The 19,494-nt window shown below is 39.6% G+C and overlaps 1 protein-coding gene across 11 annotated transcripts in view; it reads left to right on the forward strand.

Moving 5' to 3' along the window:
- Window positions 1–19,494, forward strand: part of DZIP1L (DAZ interacting zinc finger protein 1 like) — a 65,528-nt gene that overhangs the window by 11,967 nt on the left and 34,067 nt on the right. For 10 of the 11 annotated variants that reach the window (XM_054700798.1, XM_054700795.1, XM_054700796.1 and 7 more), the window contains 7 exons: window positions 195–279; window positions 3,469–3,590; window positions 4,239–4,415; window positions 7,725–7,862; window positions 15,548–15,610; window positions 16,823–17,026; window positions 19,274–19,304. In XM_054700798.1, coding sequence (XP_054556773.1) covers window positions 195–279; window positions 3,469–3,590; window positions 4,239–4,415; window positions 7,725–7,862; window positions 15,548–15,610; window positions 16,823–17,026; window positions 19,274–19,304 — 820 coding nt within the window. The remainder of the gene's footprint in view (window positions 1–194; window positions 280–3,468; window positions 3,591–4,238; window positions 4,416–7,724; window positions 7,863–15,547; window positions 15,611–16,822; window positions 17,027–19,273; window positions 19,305–19,494) is intronic. The other variant, XM_054700797.1, reaches the window with a different exon arrangement.

A 19,494-nucleotide genomic window follows, 5' to 3' on the forward strand; every position in this document is an offset into this window, starting at 1 on the left:
AGAATATTTTTTTTGGCCGGGGGGGAAGGAACAGGAGGGAAGGGTTTGAAGTCACTACCTTACTCAGTAAATCAAACCCTTCATTTCTGAACCAGTCTAGGGACCCCAAAGGAATGGGAGTTTTGATATAGGGATAATCCTAGGCTGACTCAGATGACCTAATCCTGCTCTTCCCACTACTTGCCTCTGTCTAGTGTCACCTGTGTGACAAGATATTCATGAATTCCACCTTTCTCTGGAACCATATCCAGCGCAGGCATGGGAACATGGCAGAAGCTGGTAAGTCTGGTTGGCATTCTGGGGCCCTCCTGGGATGGTAGAAGGACTTGGGCTGGTTCACTGGGTGGGGGGAGGAACACATACACCACCAAATCTAGCCTCAGAACCTTGTCATTTAGTTGAGGATGGGATGGTACCACCATCTACTATGGCAGTGGGGGGCATCTCATACAGGGCAGACGGGCTGATTGTAACACAGGTAGTTCCAATCTTAGCTTTGGTCTTTTCTATTGTGTGACCATGATCAGCACCTCCCACTGTCAGTCTTAGTGGACTTCGCTGTGAATGGAGTGGTAAGACTTAGTGGCCTTGAAGGACCCCCACCTCTCAGTCTTCTGCAAATGTACTGTTGTCTGATGTTAATTATGAGTGAGCTTCTGGAGGTTAATGAACAGTCAGATTGATTTTTTGGCTTTTTTATGTACATGTACTTATCATGGCTTAATCACTTTAATCTTATTGTTTCAACTTCCAAAATGAGTTGCAAGGGAACATGTTTTTCCCATAAAAGAGATCTGCATACTTTTAAGTACATTATTTTGAGGTTCACTAAGAAATAGCTGTTAAAACATAAAATAAAAATAAAAATTCCAATAGATGAAGATTAAAAAATTTCCTTCATTTTAACTTCCTTTTCAAAGAACAGACTGTTTCATTTATTTATTTAAAATTATTATTATAATTTTTTGAGGCAATATTGGTTTACAACACAGCGAATGTTTTAGCAACACAAGTTCACACTTTTTAAAGTAATTTTAAAACTTGGATTTTTTTTTATTTACAGATGTATTTTTTTTTTACATTGTTATTCTCTCAGGTGTAATCCCCATAGAATTCCCACCGCCAAGAGAACCATCACCATAGTCTCTTGTGCTCTTCACTCCCCTGTTCTGATCCCCTTCCCTCCCTCTCCCCTGCTGAATGTCTCTGATTTATCTTTTGCCTGCTAGTTTTGTTTTTCCTGATCCCTTGCTTTGTTCTCCTATAGTCTTACTGTAAGTGAAACTATCCAATATTTTCCTTTTTCCTTCTGATTCATTTCACTGAGCATAATCCCTTCCAGATCCATCCACATTGCTGCAAATGGCATGTGTTTCTTTTTTGACTGCTAAATAGTATTCCATTGGGGTCACACTTAAAATGCAAATGCCACACTACACCCATCATCAACCACCAGAGTACCAGTAGCCCTCTACCACAGTTCTTTGGACCCCTCCATCCTTTACTCCTACCCCACAGACTTAAGATTTTTAAAGCAGGGCCATTTACTTAGGTACTGTGCATTTACTATATTTTGACTTCTTCATCTTATATTGGAGGCTGCTAAAGAAAAACAAATTTTCCTACCTCTTAAATATTTTTTTCTGATAAAAATACACATCTTTAAAGAGATATTTCTATATCTATATTTATAGCAGCATTATTCATAGTAATTAAGGGGTGTGGAAGCAACCCAAGTGTCCTTTGACAGATGAATGGATATGAAAATACATCTATGAGGGAATATTTTGCAGCCTTAAAAAGGAAAAAAATTCTGACACACACTACAACATGGATGAACCTTAAGGATATTATGCTAAGTGAAATGTCAGTCATGAAAGGACAAATATTGTGTGATTTCACTTATCTGAGGTATTTAGAGTAGTCAGATTCATAGGAACAGAAAGTAGAACGGTGGTTCCAGGGTCTGGAGGTAGGAGGAATGGGGAGTTAATTATTTAATGGGTATAGAGTTTCTGTTTTATAAGATGAAAAGAGTTATAGAGGTAGTAGATGGCAGTGACTGTTGCACACCATTATATGAATATAATGTCACTAACTTGTACACTTAAAAATGGGTAAGATGGTAAATTTATGTTATATGTATTTTACCACAACAAAAAATTGGTGAAAAATGCCTTTGATATAGATAATTTAAAATCAGGAGGGTGGAAAAGAGAAAATAAAAACCATTGAGACTATCAATAGTAGTTCATATTTTGGTTAATTCCCTGTCATTATTCTGTGTACTTATGTAATCATATAGTATGCAGTTTTGACTACTGCTTATTTTCAATTTAGAGTAGATCACATTTTCCAATATCAATATCATCTTTGAAAACATGGTTTTTAATGACTGGGTAGTATTTCATCAGGTGGCTATCATAATTTATTTCACAATTGAATTATTTTATAATTTGTATGGGTTACTAAGAAGTATTCCTATTATAAACAGTTGATGATTAATATTCTTGTATGTAAATCTTTGTGCATATTCCTTGTTATCCCCTTAATGTAAAGTGTTGTAGGGAGAGGAAACATATTCTTAGGCAACCTTTGTCACTTTAATGGTCATGACCTTTTGTTCTCAGACACCCCAGCTCTCCTGTACCACATTCACCTTAAATCACTTTTCTACTGAATCTAAAAATCACTTGTTTCTAGAGGGCTCAATCTGACAAAACTCATTTCTCTTTAAAGAAAGACTTAGAGTTTTAAGAACAGTACCATCTACCCAATAATCACTTTTAAAAGGTAACCAATATTAAAGCATGATTGGTGATTTTTTCATTTACTCTTAACTTTTGCTTTATTAGTATGTAGTTTCAAATGTTCTTTTGTAATTCATTCCAAGTCTTTATTTTAACTTAAACAAATTTAAAGTATATGCTGAAAGCAACCTTGATTAAAACATGCATGTTGCCTTTTCTTTCTTGAAATTTAAAGTTATACATTTGTTATACTATATTATTGAAAAAAGTGATCCTAAAATTACAATTATTTACATTATAGTAAGTGCCTCTCAGATGCCAGGATATGTAGATATACTTTTTGTATTAGTGATCAGTGTGTACATACTACTTGGCATTTTGCTGTTATTCTAGTAATTTTGTATTCACTATGTCGGTGCTGTCAGCATAGTTATTTTAGGCAATAATTGTTCCCATTTATTAAGCTATTGTGCCAGCCCTGATGCTAAGCACTTTGCAATTTCATATTTTATTCTACAACAATCTTCTGAGTTATGTGTGATTATTAGCTCCATTAGGGAAACCGAGGGTCAAGGAGGTTTCTATCACTGGCTGAAGTGAATGTACAATGAAAGTGGCAAAGCTGGTCTCAGACTGTGGTGTGACTGCATCGGTGAGGAATTGTACTCCACTGATTTTAACTCAAATGAATCCCCCTCTCTTTACTTGGACTGAGCAGGAAAACTGAAGAAGCAGGGACATCCTTTGGAGGACCAGTTAGAAGAGTTGCGGACCAAGCTGAAATTGACCCAAGGGGAACTAGAGGCCCAGAAGGAAGCTGAGAGACGGCGGCAGTGCCAGGTGGACATGAAAAGGAAATGTCAGGAGGCTTTGGAGACCCATCATGTATCCCACAGGGCCAAAATTTCTAGTGGCTTCCCACAGCTGGGAGTCAGAGTTAGAGTGGCATCTTCTTGTGACAAATAATTTTAGGCAATCTGGAAAGGAAAATTCAATTATTTCGTCAAAAGAAGAGCAGAGACTTGTAATTTTCTGCATTATTCAGTACCCTCTGAGGGCATTTGAACCTGAATTTTAACTTCTTACACTACACTGTTAGCTTTTTGAGGAGAAAGATCGGGTCCTGAAAGCTCTAGATCCAGCCCAGAGGAGGTATTGAGCAAGCATTTGTAGAATAAATATACATAAACTTGTCTCGCTCATTCCTTCAGTTATTTATATTTATCATTTATTTCCTTAGCATGCATTTTTTAAGCATCAACTATGCAGGCATCCTGAGGAATATAAACATTACAATGATGTGAACCCTATTCTCAAGTGACTTTACAGTTCAGATAAGACTTGACCCCTTCCAAGTTCAAGTAATGGGGGCAATGCTCTTTGGATTTCCATAGTCACTTGCATGGATGAGGGGCCCTTGCAAGTTCTCAGTAAACATTTGCCTTAAGATGGAGTTAATAATTCTGTTGTTTTTGTTTTTATTTGCAGGAAGCAGAGTTTGTTCGTCAGAGGGAAAGAGAAGCTAGGGAAAGAGAAACTAGGAAAGAATTTGATGGGTGGATAGAAAAAGAGCGGGCCAACCTACATATGGAAATAGACAAGCTAAAAAAATTATTTTGGGATGAATTTAAAAATGTTGCCCACCATAATGCTACACTAGAACAGGTACCCAACTTAAAGGTTTTTCAAAGTTCTTCTGTTGAAAATCTGCTTGTTTTCAAACTCCTCTTCTTAGTTTGTTCTAGTTTTATGTTATCTACCATTGCAGACTAGTATACTGTCAGTTCAGATACCAAGGGCAGTGCCTGTGATTGAATCCCTGCTCTAGCATATGCTGGTTGTGTGACCAAGGACAGGCTGCTTACCCTTCCTTTGTGTCAGTTTCTTTTTGGTAAGACAGGTTGCTGAAATAGTTAAATTAGCACATACATGGCACTTAACATTATCTGGCATATCTTTACTTTTGCAAGGGGTTTTATCACTAAATAAGAAATGAATGCGTTTTTCTTCCAACAAAAATTTGCTGAGTACTGTCTAAATGCCAGGCTCTCTGTTGGGATCTATAGAGGTCAAACATAATAGCTTATATTTACAGATTATATTTACTAATTCTAGCCCCTGGACACAGTGCTTTAAATACACTACCTTTTAATCTTCCTAATAACCAAAACAACCATAACAGTCTCAACATAGGTACATCATTAATTTATTAATTTCTTTTTAAAAGTTCTTTTTTTTTTAAGTTTAACAAAACTTCACAGGTGAGGACATAGTAACTTGCCCACAGTCTCACACAGCTATTAAAAGGTAGAGCTGGGATTTGAAACTTCAAATTTCTCCTATTGGATATACTATCAAGTTTGTTCAGGAAAACCTTATTAAAACTCTCCCTGGACTGTATCTTCCCATATAAACCTGTATGACTGAAACTGTATCAGGGGGAAAGTTTTGAGGAGAAATAGTTTTAGAGTGTGTTTATCTCTTACTAATTATCTAATATCAAGGAGAATTTTGTTTTTGAAAATGAACTAATAATGTTTTTCACAATCACTTCTCACAAACACCTAGGTAGTTTTTCCAGAAGGAGGTTATCATAGGATATGCTTAGAGTGTTAGGTGACCTATCATCTCAATTGGAGATGGGAAACCAAGGGTGGAAGGTAGTGGAGTTGAAATGAGAGCTCTGTGTGTGTGTGTGTGTGTGTGTGTGTGTGTGTGTGTGCAACCATCCCTGCTTACATGCTCCCCCAGCGCTGTCAGGGATGGTTTGTAGAAGATATGATACTGTTCCACCGTATGGACCACATGCTCCTGAGCCCTGGCTCCCTGCCTATCATTCCCAGCTCACCTAAATCTCTCTTGACGCCATGCTTCCCCTGACATGGTGCTAGCTGATTAGATAGCCAATGAATAGCTAATGGTTTAAATTTGGAGTTCAGAAACCACCTCATCAATGGCCAAAGCATTACTCAGGGTTAGGATATTCTGAGTTTTGGTAATTCTTAACATTTAGTTTCCTTTTCATTTGGATCACGTTCTCCTAAGCTGGAACATCCAATTCTTTTTTTTTTTTTTAAGATTTATTTATTTATGCATACAAGAGCTGGGGTACAGGCCAGAGGTGCGGGAGGTGAGAGGGTTCACCAGAGACAGAGTGGTGAGTAGAACAGGCAGATTGACTGAAGTACACTGCTGAGGGGAGCAGTGGGCAAGACAGGAGAGGTCTGCTGCGCTATGTGGGTAGCTCCCTGGCCAGCTGGGGATCGAACTCATGCTGCAGAGTCTGTGGATAACTTCACAGTCTGTGCTGTGCTTAACTCCTTGTGCCACCAAGGAGGCCCCCAATTCTTTTTTTATGTAGGATTACTTATGTACTTGTACTGTGTTTTTATGTCACTCTGGGATTTTCTTGTCTGATATTTTATTATTTTGCTTTTATTAAAGCATAGAAACCAAACTGGGTATAAAATTCTTCATATGGTTGGATAATTATTTTGATAACTTTTTTAAATTCTGGGGGAGAAACAAATGAGATTCCATTTAGAGTCACTTTGAAAAACACTGTGTAAGACAATCACTTTTCAAAATACAAGGAAAGGTTCTCCTGAATTACAGGAGGGCCAATGAGAGCTAAATGTGTTTTGAAAATATTTCCTCAAAATTTTCCCCCTGATGCAGAAGTCTGAGAGCTCTGTTTGGCTGGGATACCTGATTGAAGAGAGAATTTTAGATTAGTTGTAGATAAATCCAGCTGCCCAAGGGAGTCTCTAGTTGAATGGAAAATGCCACGAAGGTTTGTAATACAGGAAAGCCAGCTATCTGATGTGTTATAAGCAGCACTGTGAAGACAGAAGTGGCACATCAGAAATCAGAGTTGTACAAACATCTGATAAAAAGCATTTGACTCTATGAAAATATTCAAAGAATTTAGAAATGGTTAACATTTAGATTCAATATTGCCTTAGCAGAAATTGAGAAGTTAAAGATTAGCAAAAATTTTCCAAGTTAAATTGGAAATTTAATAAATAAATTCAAAGCATTAATAGGGCTTATGAGTTTAATATAGTAATAGAGATGGAGAGATTTACTTTTGTTACTGCAATAGTGATATGTTTAGACATATGTCATTTTTTTTTTAAGATTTATTTATGTATACAAGAACTGGGGTAGAGGCCAGAGGCACAGGAGGGTGAGAGAATTCATCAGAGACAGAACAGGGAGCAGAACAGGCAGATGACTGAAAACACTGCTGAGGGGAGCAGCGGGCGAGACAGGAGAGGTCTGCTGCACCATGTGGGTATTTCCCTGGCTGGCCAGGAACCCGTACTGCAGAGGCTTTGGACAGCTTCACAGCGCTGCGCTCAACCTGCTGCACCAGCAGGGAGGCCCAAAATATATCATTCTTGTTCAAAAATATACCACAAGTGGGTGGAAAGGCATCTTCTCTTTGATCCAGTTATTTGTGCCTTTTACTTCAGAACACACACTGCCAGCTCAGGGATCTCTTGTAACATGGCTCTGAGCTGTGCAAAGCCAGCCCTTCCTGGGGACATCCGGTCTGTGTATGTGTGTGTTTGGAGGAGGGGTAGGAGTCCTCAGGGAATGGACCGAGGTGCCAGAAACCCTCACGACTGCCCTAAGAGTCTGATTCTAGGTATTCGAGACTGAGGAAGAAATGGGGCAGCTGCAGGGAGCTCCTTTTGGAGTACAGCAGACTTGCAGTGCAGTTGAAATTATACTCTTGGATTCTGTTCTTCCATTGGAACTTGTTTCCCTTCTGTAAGGGCTGAGCTCTTTCAGAAGAACACTTAGAGAAGGGGAACTGTGGACTTTTGTGAATATTCACAGATATCTGGATATCTAGTGGGGAGGAGCTTGGACTCTGTGGTGGGGTAAGGTGTACCCTTCTGACATTGCTCAAGGTATAAAAGAGAACTTCATGATTAGATTCTCATCTAATTAACCTCTGATCAGCCTTTTCAAAACCTGCAGGGACTTCAGACCCACAGCATGAGGGCTTCTAACCTTGGGTCACTTCAGGATGAGGAGCCTGTGGAACGTCGTGAGCTGGCTCAGATACTCCAACTCCTCACAGATAGGATGAAAATTCAGGTAAGCAATTGCCCTGTACCTTTCTTCCCAGAGCCATGTCGAGCAAGTTCCAACAAAATCTTTGCTCTGTGGTTTTAGGAAACTTGAAAGTCGTCAAACTTCTATATTTTCAGACCATCTGCCAATATGTGAGTGCAGAGAGTAGAGTTCTTAGGGTTCTCAGGTGAGGCTGGCGATAAGCATGCTTGTGATACCAGAGTTGCCTGGTATCTTTTCAAACTACATACAGCTGTGTCTTGTATTTGACACCTTTGTCCTCATTTTGATTCCACCCTGGTTGAAAACAGCTCTTAGAAAGTGCGGTGGTCTCTTGGATCTGAAACTATTTGGGGATGGATCTAGTGGTGGCAAATGTTTAGCAACCAGCTCTCTGGAACTAAAAAAGCTTTGATTTGTAGCATTCGCCATTTTGGGTGATGTGTATCTTCCCACCAGGACTGATTTCCTTCTAGAGGTGTGAAGCCCCTGAATGTGGAATTGGGAAGACGTGCACAGTTCACTAGAGAGCCAGTGGGAGGCAGCTTGGGACACTTTGGGGTGAATGGTGTAATTTATATGGTCTGAATAGTTGATAATTCTATGGTAAGAAAAGGAAATTGGCAGGGTCATTGAATCATGCTGTGTTACTGTTTCTGCTCTCCAAGATTGTTAAGAAAGAGCTAATGTGTAACTAGTAGTAAGCAATAAAGTATTTCTATTGCTTAATATTTCACATTAAAAAAGCCAGTCCTTTCTATGAAATCTGCTCATATCCTATGCCTGCTTTTCTTTTCTTTTTTTTTGTAATGATTAAACTTGTTTTTGTTTTTATTTTATTTTAATTTATTTATTTTTAAACAATATTTGCTTCCCCCACCCCCTCAGATTGAGTCCCCATAGAATTTCCTTCCCCAAGGCACCCATGTACCATCACCAAGTCCTCTGAGCTCCTCCCTCCCTCTTCCCCCTCCCTCCTCCCCTGCAGGAGGTCTCTGGTTTATAATTGTCTGTTTTTGCTTTGTTGTGTTTTGTGCTGTTGTTATTATTTTTTTTACACGGATGTCTTATTTGGTTCTCCTATATTCCTGTTATAAGTGAAACCATCTGATAGTTTTCTTTTTCCTTCTGGCTTATTTCACTGAGCATAATGCCTTCTAGCTCCATCCACATTACTGCAAATGGCATGAGTTATCTTTTTTGATTGCTGAATAATATTCCATTGTGTGTATATGTACCACATCTTCTAGATCCAGTCATCTATTTTTGGGCATTTGAGTTGTTTCCAGGTTTTACCTATTGTAAATAGTGCTGCAATAAACACAGGTGTACATGTGCTCTTTTGAATCAATGTTTTTGTGTCCTTTGGGTAGATCCCTAGTAGTGGAATTGCTGGATTGTATGGTAGCTCCATTTTTAGCAGGATGAGGAACCTCCAGACAGCTTTCCACAGTGGTTGGACCAGTTTGCACACCCACCAGCAATGAGGAGAGTTCCTTTTTCACCACATCCTTGCCAACATTTGTTGTTGCTTGTTTTTTGGATATGTGCCATTCTTACTGGTGTAAGAGGTGGTATCTCAGTGTGGTTTTCATTTGCATTTCCCTGATGATAAGGGATGTTGAACATTTTTTCATATGCCTGTTGGCCATTTGCATTTCCTCTTTGGAGAAATGTCTTTTGAGTTCTTCTGCCCATTTCTTGACTGGATTGTTTATTTTGTTTTTGTTGAGCCATGTAAGTTCTTTGTATATCTTTGTGATCAGTCCCTTGTCAGTTGACTGGAGTGCAAAGATTTTTTTCCAATCAGTGGTGTGTCTCTCTGTTTTGGTTAATGTCTCTTTGGCTGTGCAGAAGCTTTTCAGTTTGATGTAATCCCAGGTGTTTATCTTTGCCTTCACTATCACTGCTTTGGGTGATGAGTCTTTAAAGATGTTATTGCAATGTATGTCTTGTAGTGTTTTCCCTATATTTTCTTCTATATATTTTATGGTTTCAGGTCTTACGTCCAGTTCATTTATCCATTTTGAGTTGATTTTTGTGTACGGTAAGAGGTAGTGGTCTAGTTTCATTTTCTTGCATGTGGAGGTCCAGTTTTCCCAGCACCATTAATTGAACAAACTGTCCGTGTTCCATTGCTATGCTTGCTTTTCTATTGATATCCTTACCAACTTGTGAGCTTGTAAAATACATGTAAACGAACCCTATCTTTTATTGTGGCTATTTTCCCTGGCTTTATTTATTTTTTAAAGATTTATTTATTTATGCATACAAGAACTGGGGTACAGGCCAGAGGTGTGGAGGGTGAGAGGATTCACCAGAGACAGAGTGGGGAGCAGAACAGGCAGACTGACTGAAATACACTGCTGAGGGGAGCAGCAGGTGAGATAGCAGAGGTCTGCTGCACCATGAGGGTTAGCTCCCTGGCCAGCCAGGGATTGAACTCGTGCTGCAGAGTCTGCAGATAGCTTCACAGCACTGTGCTTAACCCCTTGCACCACCAGGGAGGCCCTATTTCCCCTGAATTTTTATTAGGCTTTCAACTTTATCATAGTTTTGGCCATATAAACATCAACTCTATTTATGTGGTCCAAATGATCAAATTATCAATCTTTTGTTAATGGTCACTAAAATTTATTTGCCTTTTAAAAGAAAACTTCACTTTTGATACATTCAGATTTAAAAAGAAAACATTTATTGTTTTGGCACTTTCATGGCATGATTAATCCATACATACCACCTTATTGAGGTATGATTGACATGTGAAAAATTACATATACTTGTGTACCACTCAATGAGTTTGGGGATAAGTGTATCCCCATGAAACTGTCCCCACCATGGCTATACATGTATCTAACACATTCCAAAGTTTCTTTCTATTCTCTTTATTATTAATATTATTTTCTTTGTGTGTTATATATAACACCTATATAAGATCTACTTTCTTAGAAAACTATAAGTAAACAATACACACATATATCTATATATCATGTATAATTTTGTACCCTTTTATCATCACCTCTCCATTTTCTCCTTCCCCTAGCCCCTGGGTATCACCATTTTACTCTGTTTCTGGGAGTTTGACTATTTTACATTCCACATATAAGTGAGACATCATAAGGTGTCTTTCTGTGTTTGACTCATTTCACTTAGCATAGAGTCTTCTAGGTCCATACATGTTGATGTAAATGGTAGGATTTCCCTCTTTTTAAAGACTGAATACTATTCCAGTGTATGTATATACCATGCTTTCTTTATTTGTTTACCTGTTGATGGACTGGTAGTGTTATTGTTACTGTTATGGTGAATAGCTCCAATGGGCATGAAGGTGCAGATACCACTTTGAGATTTTCAGATTCTTTTGGATTAGTACCAAGAAGCAGGATTGTTAGAATACACAGTATTTACAGAATACACAGTATTTATAGAATACACAATATTTCTATTTAAAAATTGTTTGACAAGAGTAAGTCAAGTTTATTAACATGTATACCTGGGAAGTACCCAGGAAAAATGAGTAACTCACTCTGTTTCTAATTTTTTGAGGAGCTTCCATTCTGTTTCCATAGTGGGATACCAATTTATATTCCCAAGAATATACAAGGTTTCCTTTAATCCATTTTGAGTTGATTTTTGTGCGTGGTGTAAAGATAATAAACAATTTCATTATTTTGCCTGCAGACATCCATTTCTCCCCACACTATTTATTGGAGAGACCATAGACTGTTCTTTTCCTTTTTTATATTCTTGAAGATTAGTTGACTGTGTGTTTGGGTTTATTTCTGGATTTTGGGTTTAATTCTGGCTTCATATTGTTCCATTGGTCTGTATGTCTATTCACATGCTAGTACCATACCGTTTTGATTTTATGACATTGTAATTTAAAACCAGGAAGTGCTGCCTCCGTGTTTTGGTTTCTTGCTCAAGATTACTTTGGCTATTGGGGTGTTTGTGGTTCCATGTGAATTTTAGGATTTTTTTTCAATTTCTGTGAAAAATGCCATTGGAATTCTGATAGTGATTGCATCTGTAGATTGCTTTGGGCAGTTTGAACATTTTAAATAATTTTCTTCAAATTCATGAGCACTAAATCTTCCCACTTATTTGTGTTGTCTGTAATTTCTTTCACAAATGTTTTATAGGCTTTATTGTACAGATTTTTTACCTCCTTGGTTAAATTTATTTTACTTGTGAAGCTATTATAAATGGGAGTTTTTTTTAATATTACTTTTTCTTGGGTAATTTGTTGTTAATGTATAGAAATACAACTGGTTTTTCACTATGTGACATGCACCTCAAAGACATCTTTACAGACACATCACCCAAAGCAGTTATAGTGAAGGCAAAGATAAACAGCTGGGACTACATCAAATTAAAGAGCTTCTGCACAGCAAAAGAGACAATAACCAAAACAAAGAGAAACCCCACCGACTGGGAGATAATTTTTGCACCCAAAACTAATGATAAAGGACTGATCACAAGAATCTACAAAGAGCTGATGAGACTCAACAACAACAAAGAAAATAATCCAGTCAAAAAATGGGCAGAAGAGCAAAAAGAAACTTCTCCGAAGAGGAAATACAAATGGCCAACAAGCATATGAAAAAATCTTCAACATCACTTGCAGTCAGGGAAATGCAAATCAAAACTACAATGAGATACCATCTCACACCAGTGAGAATGGCACATATTAAAAAAACTAGCATCAACAAATGTTGGTGAGGATGTGGAGAAAAAGGAATTCTCCTGCACTGCTGGTGGGAGTGCAAATTGGTCCAACCATTATGGAGAGCTGTATGGAGATTTCTTGACCTACTAAACATAGAGCTTCCATATGATCCAGCAATTCCACTCCTAGGTATTTACCCAAAGGACACAGAAACATCAATTCCAAAGAGCACCTGCACCCCTATGTTTGTAGCAGCACTATTTACAATAGCTAAGCTTTGGAAACAACCCAAATGCCCAAAAATAGATGACTGGATCAAGAAGATGTGGTACATATACACCATGGAATATTACTCAGCAATCAAAAAAGATAAACACATGCAATTTGCAGGAACATGGATGGCGCTGGAAGGGATCATGCTCAGCGAAATAAGCCAGAAAGAAAAAGAAAAATACCGGATGGTCTCACTCATAGCAGGAATCCAGAAAACCTAAATAAGGGACCAGGAAAAAGAATAACTATAAGAAAGAAAAAAATCAAAATCAACAAACAACTATGAACCAGAGACACACTATGGGGGGTGGGGGGCAGGGAAAGGAGCAATTGGGGTCAAAATAAGGGGGTTGCAATTGTATGGGGAATATAAAAATAAAAAAAATAAATTCAATGTAAAAATAAAAAAAGAAATACAACTGTTTTTTGCATGCTGATTTTGTATTTTGCCACTATGAATTGTTTATTAGTTTTAACAGGTGTGTGTGTGTATGTGTGTGTGTAGTCTGTATAGAAGATTATGTTATCTGCAGGCAGAGACATCTTTACTTCTTCCTTTCAAAAGCCAATTTGGATTCATTTTATTTCTTTTACTTGCTGGATCGCTCTGGCTACATCTTCTAGTACTAAGTTGAATAGAAATAATAAGAGTGGGCATCCTTGTCTTGTTCCTGAGCTTAGAGGAAAATCGTTCAGCTTTTCACTATTGAGTATGATGTTAGCTGTAGTTTTGTCATATTTGAATTTTATTGTGTTGAGGTACATTTCTTCTATACCTTGTTAGTTGATAGTTTTTTGTGTAACATTAAAGAATGTTGAATTTTGTCAAATGCCTTTTTCTATGTCTGTTGATATGATCATATGATTTTGTCCTTCATTCTATTAATGTGGTGTATCACATTGATTTGTATTATGTTGCATCCTAGGGATACATGGCAGGGATAAAGTCTACCTAGTAAAGGTATATGATTCTTTTAATGTGCTGTAGAATTTTGTTGGCTTGCATTTTGTTGTGGATTTTTGTATCTATGTTCACTAGGGATTCTGGCCTATAATCTTTTTTTCTTGTGGTGTTCTTGCTTGCATTTGATAAGAGGAATTCTGGCCTCATGAGATGAGCTTAGAAGTATTCCTTCCTATTCAATGTCTGGGAAGAATTTGAGAATACTTGGCATTAATTTTTTTAATATTTGGTAGAGAGCTTTCTTTGTTGGGAGATTTTTGATTACTGGTTCAAACTATGTACTCATTACTCTTCTGTTCACATGTTTTTATTACTTTGTGATTCAGTCTTGGTAGGTTATATGTTTCTAGGAATTATCAACTTCTAGATTATTCAATTTGTTGGTGTGTAATTTTCATAAAAAGTTGTGATCCTTTGCATTCTGTGGTATCAATTGTAATGTCTCCTTTTTAATTTCTGGTTGTTTATTTGCAACTTCTTTTTCTTTTTTTAAAGATTTATTTATTTATGCATACAAGAACTGGGGTACAGGCCAGAGGTGTCGGGGGTGAGAGGATTCACCAGAGACAGAGTGGGGAACAGAACAGGTATATCGACCTAAGTACACTGCTGAGGGGAGCAGTGGGCGGCAGGAGAGGTCTGCGCGCCATGTGGGACCCTCCTCTGGTGGCCGGGGAGCAGCCAGGGATCGAACCAGCGCTGCAGAGGCTGCGGGCAGCTTCACAACCCAGTGCTCAACCGCTGCGCCACCGGGGAGGCCCGATAATTGATTTTTGGTGCCTTGTAGTTGCTTTGTTCTTTGCTCCGTCTGTCTTCCTTTGTGATTTGATTTTTTGTTTGTTTGTTTTGGTAATGGTAGGCTTTGGTTTCTTTCTTTTTCTCTTTTGCCTATTTGCTATAGGTTTTTTCTTTGTGATTAGTATAAGGTTTATATAAACTATCTTTCATTTATAGTTATAGTAGCCTATTTAAAGCTAATAACAATTTAATTTTTATTGCGTACAAATACTCTACACCTTTACTTCACATTCACTACCTCCTGGTCTCCATAAACCAACCAGTAGGGTCTGTGGCCAGTTTTTGAAAGCCATGTGCAAGTGCTACAAGTTCTCTTCTTTTACTGTGTCCTAGTGGCCTTCAGATGATTTAGCTATGCTGATTTCTTCAGTTCTGGGTGGGGTGAGACAGAACTGGGCTTTCTGGGCACCATCCCCCAAGGCCGGGGCATTTGGGTTCAGTTGTTTTCACTTTCCCCAATGGGAGAAGTTTTAGGCCTAAGGGGTTTCTCTTTGTATTGAACTGTGCAGCTTTGGGAGAATGGTAATGTAGGAAAATTGTAACTATTGTCCTTGTCACCTTCAATGTGTTGGATTTTTTTGCCTCACTGAGAACCTCTCATCTGGATTCCTGGGATCCCATAAAAGTATTCTCATTGAAGGGTGGTTTGAGAGCAGTAACCTCCTATTCTGCATTTTATTTTAATCACTTAAGTGTTTTTATGTTTAAAACTTTGACCCATCTAGAATGTATTTTGGTTTAGGCTATGTAATAAGGATCAAAATTCATATTTTTTTCCAGTCAGCTAGCTACTTGTTTGAACACTGTACGTCAATAATCCACCTTCCTCCAGACTAAAATTCCAACTATCCCTTCCTCTCCTCTCTCACACACACCTTTGGGCTTTCTTTTATTGTCACTGTTTTGTCTGCCTAATCATGAATCACTATTTTGTAATTCTGGTAGATTTATAATATATTTATTATCTAAAGTGGCTCACTTGATAAACTTTTAATTATTTTTCAGGAAACAGAGTGGACCAGAAAAACGAAAGAACTGCAGGAGAAATATGCAGCTCAGAAGAGAGAGGTAGCTCTCCTTGGGTGGTCTGGCAGGGACCTGGTTTTCCAGAACTTCCTCTCATCCTTCAGCACACCCATCCTTTACTTCGCACCTAAACTGACTGGCTTCCTGATTGGCAGATATTTTGATGTTAATGTTGTTTCAGCCTGCTGACCCTATCACTATACAGAAAGGATCAGCTGCCTGGAGAATAGTTTGTCTGGAACAGGAACAGGAACAGGGACCTCTAGGATTCTCTTCTGAACCCAACACATCATTTGCTCTGTGGTCCCCTCAGCAGTGATCACTTTCAGCCAGTTTATACATTTTCAGGCAGTGTGTAAACCTGAGATGAATTGTCTGTTGATTTCATGTTTAGGCCTTTCTCTAAAACCCCATCCAGGAGAGAACCAGGTGATTGTGGACCTCAGTGATAGTTCAAGGGGCTTAGAAAGCACTAGACTTCAGGGTAGAGAAAATAACTTCTATAAAATGCACTTGAAGAGGAAGCAAGTTGAGGAGGAAGGTTATTAACCAGAATCCTAAGTTCTGCCCACTAGCTTCAGGATGAGAAAGAGAGGCTGCAGGAGGAGAAAGAAGGGCTGCAGAAAGCTCAAAAGATGAAAGTGCTTATGGCAGAGTGTATAAGCACTCACCCCAGTAATTCCCATAGGATGGTATTATTTTACCTGAAATATTTTAAAGCAGGAAATACATTCAGATTCACTACAGAAGTAGGAAAAATATAATTAAGATGCCCTGAGTAAAGTCTTACTACCACTCTATCTTCATATATTTGTCCTAACACCCACTCTACAGGTGACCACTTTCATTGCTTTGTTAGATATTTTTCTAGAGTTTCTTTGTATAAATATAGTCTTATTTTCTCTTTGCTCTTACACTAGAGCTAACCTGTTACTATATTTTTTTCATCTCTTGTTTTTACCTAAAAATATCCATCTGATGATTTTTGAATGGTGTCAGCTTACCTCACTGTCCTTCAGTGGGTGGTCCCCACTTGACAGAGAGCCCTTCAGTCCTCATCTTAAGGGGCTGCAATAGCTCCTTGGGCACAGCTTAAATACATCCCCAACTTGGAAAATAGCCAGTCTGGTTTGAAAGCCACCTTCCCAGGTCTGGAAACCCTCTATCCTGCTTCAGGTGAAATGTGGACCATTTTTCCTGCACCTTTAGAGGTCACTTAGACATTTGACTGACTAAAACTCCTATGCCCACCAGCTTCAGGAGGAGAAAGAGAGGCTACATGAGGAGAAAGAAAGGCTGCAGGAGGAGAAAGAAAGCCTGTATGAGGAGAAAGAGAGGCTGACGGACACCCTAACTCAGGATAAGAGGAAAGATATTGCTGAGTTCCAGCACCAGATCAAAGTCCTTCATGCCAAGCTCAAGGAACAAAACAAGGTCATCATCTCCCAGGAGGAGCAGGTAGGTCTGCCCTCCTCCCAGCCATGCCGGTGTCACTAGGCTCCTTTTCTCTAAGAATCTCTTTAGGTTCTTCTTGGCTTATTAGCACCAATATGGTTACTCAGGTCCTTTATGGAGAGAGAGGAGTCCTCACTCTTGATGGGCACACACAGGTGAGGATGCAGCCTCCCTCCAGCTGAAGATGTGCCCATGTTAGGCCCATGTTAGTGGGCTCATGCTAACATCAGAGACCATGTTAAATGCTGGCATCTGGTTGCTACTGTGCTTATTCCTTCATTTCAACAACATCTGCCATTCAAGGTAGACGTTACTTTCTCCACATCTCCATTTGACAGGTGATGAAATAGGCTGGAGAAGTTCCTCATGTAAGTTCACACTGGACACTCTAGGCAGGCAGGGGTGAGAGTCACTTTTAGGCAGGCAGGGGTGAGAGTCACTTTTAGGCAGGCAGGGGGAATGCAAAGCTTTGCTCTTTCCCTATCTTCTCAGATGTGCTTTCTTACCCAATGTCTTCATGAATCACAGCCTCTGAGAGGCTGTCAGATAAGCTAGTGTGATGAAAAGGCGCTTACTCTGGAAGTACCCCTCTCCCAGAACTGGTTTCTGACTTTATGCTGCTGAGTCTTTGCCCACCCTGCACTCAGCTACCCCTTCTGGTTCCCAGGTCTACGGAGAAGTGTATCTTTTCCTGAGCTGGGCCCTTCTGGTGGCTGCAGGTCCTTGCCCCAGTTCTGACACCATCCACCTCTTGGGCCAGCCTCCATGCAGCTTCCCTGGATTGATTTCACACAGTCACCTTCTCGTGTGCTCTTCCTGTATTCCTTGGGATTTGTGCTTTCCTGTTCTCCCATCCAGAATTCACCCAGTCTACATATCTAACTCCCTCCCCTGCTACTTCTCACTGTTCTCTCCCTCCCCCTGCTACCCTGTGCTTCACTGCTGTGCTACCCCAGGTCCAGCGTGGAGGGTTTCTCCTTGTCTACCCTAGAGCTGTTGTTTGCTAATGTTTCCATTAGGAACCCACTGGCCAAATGTAACAGAATAGGCTAATAGTGTTTATTTTTGTTGTAACACCAAAATAGGTGAAGGCACAGTCATGCCAGTGGAAATCCAGCCTCTCTTTATCTTTTCAGCTTCTTTAATGTGCTTACTTTATTTCTCATGCTTGACTCTTACCATAGCCCCAAACATCATAACCACATTCAGTGGAAGAAGTTGATGAAAAGGTTCCTTCCCAAGACTTATGCTTATATTTTACTGACCGAAGCTTTGTCATGTAGGCAGCACAGCTACAGGAAGAGTAGAAAGTGAATAATTAGTTGTACATGATCTAGAACAGAGTTGGGCAATGAAGGAAGCACTTGCAAATGGATGTTGGATTCATCAGTAGGTAATAAAATCTCAAGCTGAAGCAGGATAGGGACTTTATCATAAGGAGGGCAGAACTGGGGTCATACAGAGTCTGTTCAGGGAAGCAGCTGGATCTGGGACTAAATTGGAAACAGACATGAATGTGATGGGGAATTTTCTGTTGTGTGAGTCTCTTCCTCCTCTATATCTGCCTCAATTCATTTTTTTTTTTCCTCTGAGATTCAGCTTCCATTCCACATCTATTGCACATGCAAAGCAAGCTAAGAAACAATGAAAACCAAAACCAAAACCAGCTGGCTGCCCATAGCTCTTGACCTCACATGTTACTGCCTGAAATTCTCTGCCCAAGCCTGGACAGTCAGTGATGGCTGTGCTGTGGGATCATGTTGTCACACGTGGCAACTGTGTGGAAGCAGGAAGAAGAGGGACTTCCTGGAAAAGAGGGGTTGGGCAGACAGTTCAGTGAATGTTCTCATCATGCCTCCTTCTTCCCAGGGGACACTCAGCTCAGATGCCCACACTGCAGGAGGGGACCCCACCTGCCCTGGCTGTTTTCCACCATTATGTCAATAGCATGACTGTGTGTGTCTCACTCTGTTTCCACAGGGGTCTTGCCCTTCAAACCACAGTCCCTCTCTGAAGAGGGGCCATTCTTGTCTACCCGCTGTGGGAAAATAGAATATGGTACCAACTGCTATTCAATCCTTTCTCTCTTATGGACAAGGGGAGGTGTGTTGGGGGTTTAGGGCAGTGACTCTGACTCCTCCCAGTTCCCAGCGGATGGCATAGAAAGTGGCTGTCACTTCATCATGGTGCTAGGCAGACCCATCGCTCAGAGTTCCCTGCTTTAACTTTCTTTGTTCCACATCTTTGCAGATCCAGACCATATTCCTCAGGAAAATAGAAGGTAAGTTTGAGAGGGGGTGGTTTGCAGCAACCTAGCCAGTCACTTAGGGCTCTTCTCTCCTGTCCTCCTCCAGGTGGTTTATAGGATGAGGATGGGCAACGGCAGTCATAGTGATAGGGGGAAAGGATGTCCTGAGCAAACTCCATGCACGTTTTGTGGCCTCCACCCCCACGACACTGGGAACTACAAA

The sequence above is a fragment of the Talpa occidentalis genome, unplaced genomic scaffold, assembly GCF_014898055.3.
Source record: "Talpa occidentalis isolate TD23 unplaced genomic scaffold, MPIMG_talOcc4v2.1 talOcc4.4, whole genome shotgun sequence".
In the NCBI taxonomy this organism is placed as follows: domain Eukaryota; kingdom Metazoa; phylum Chordata; class Mammalia; order Eulipotyphla; family Talpidae; genus Talpa; species Talpa occidentalis.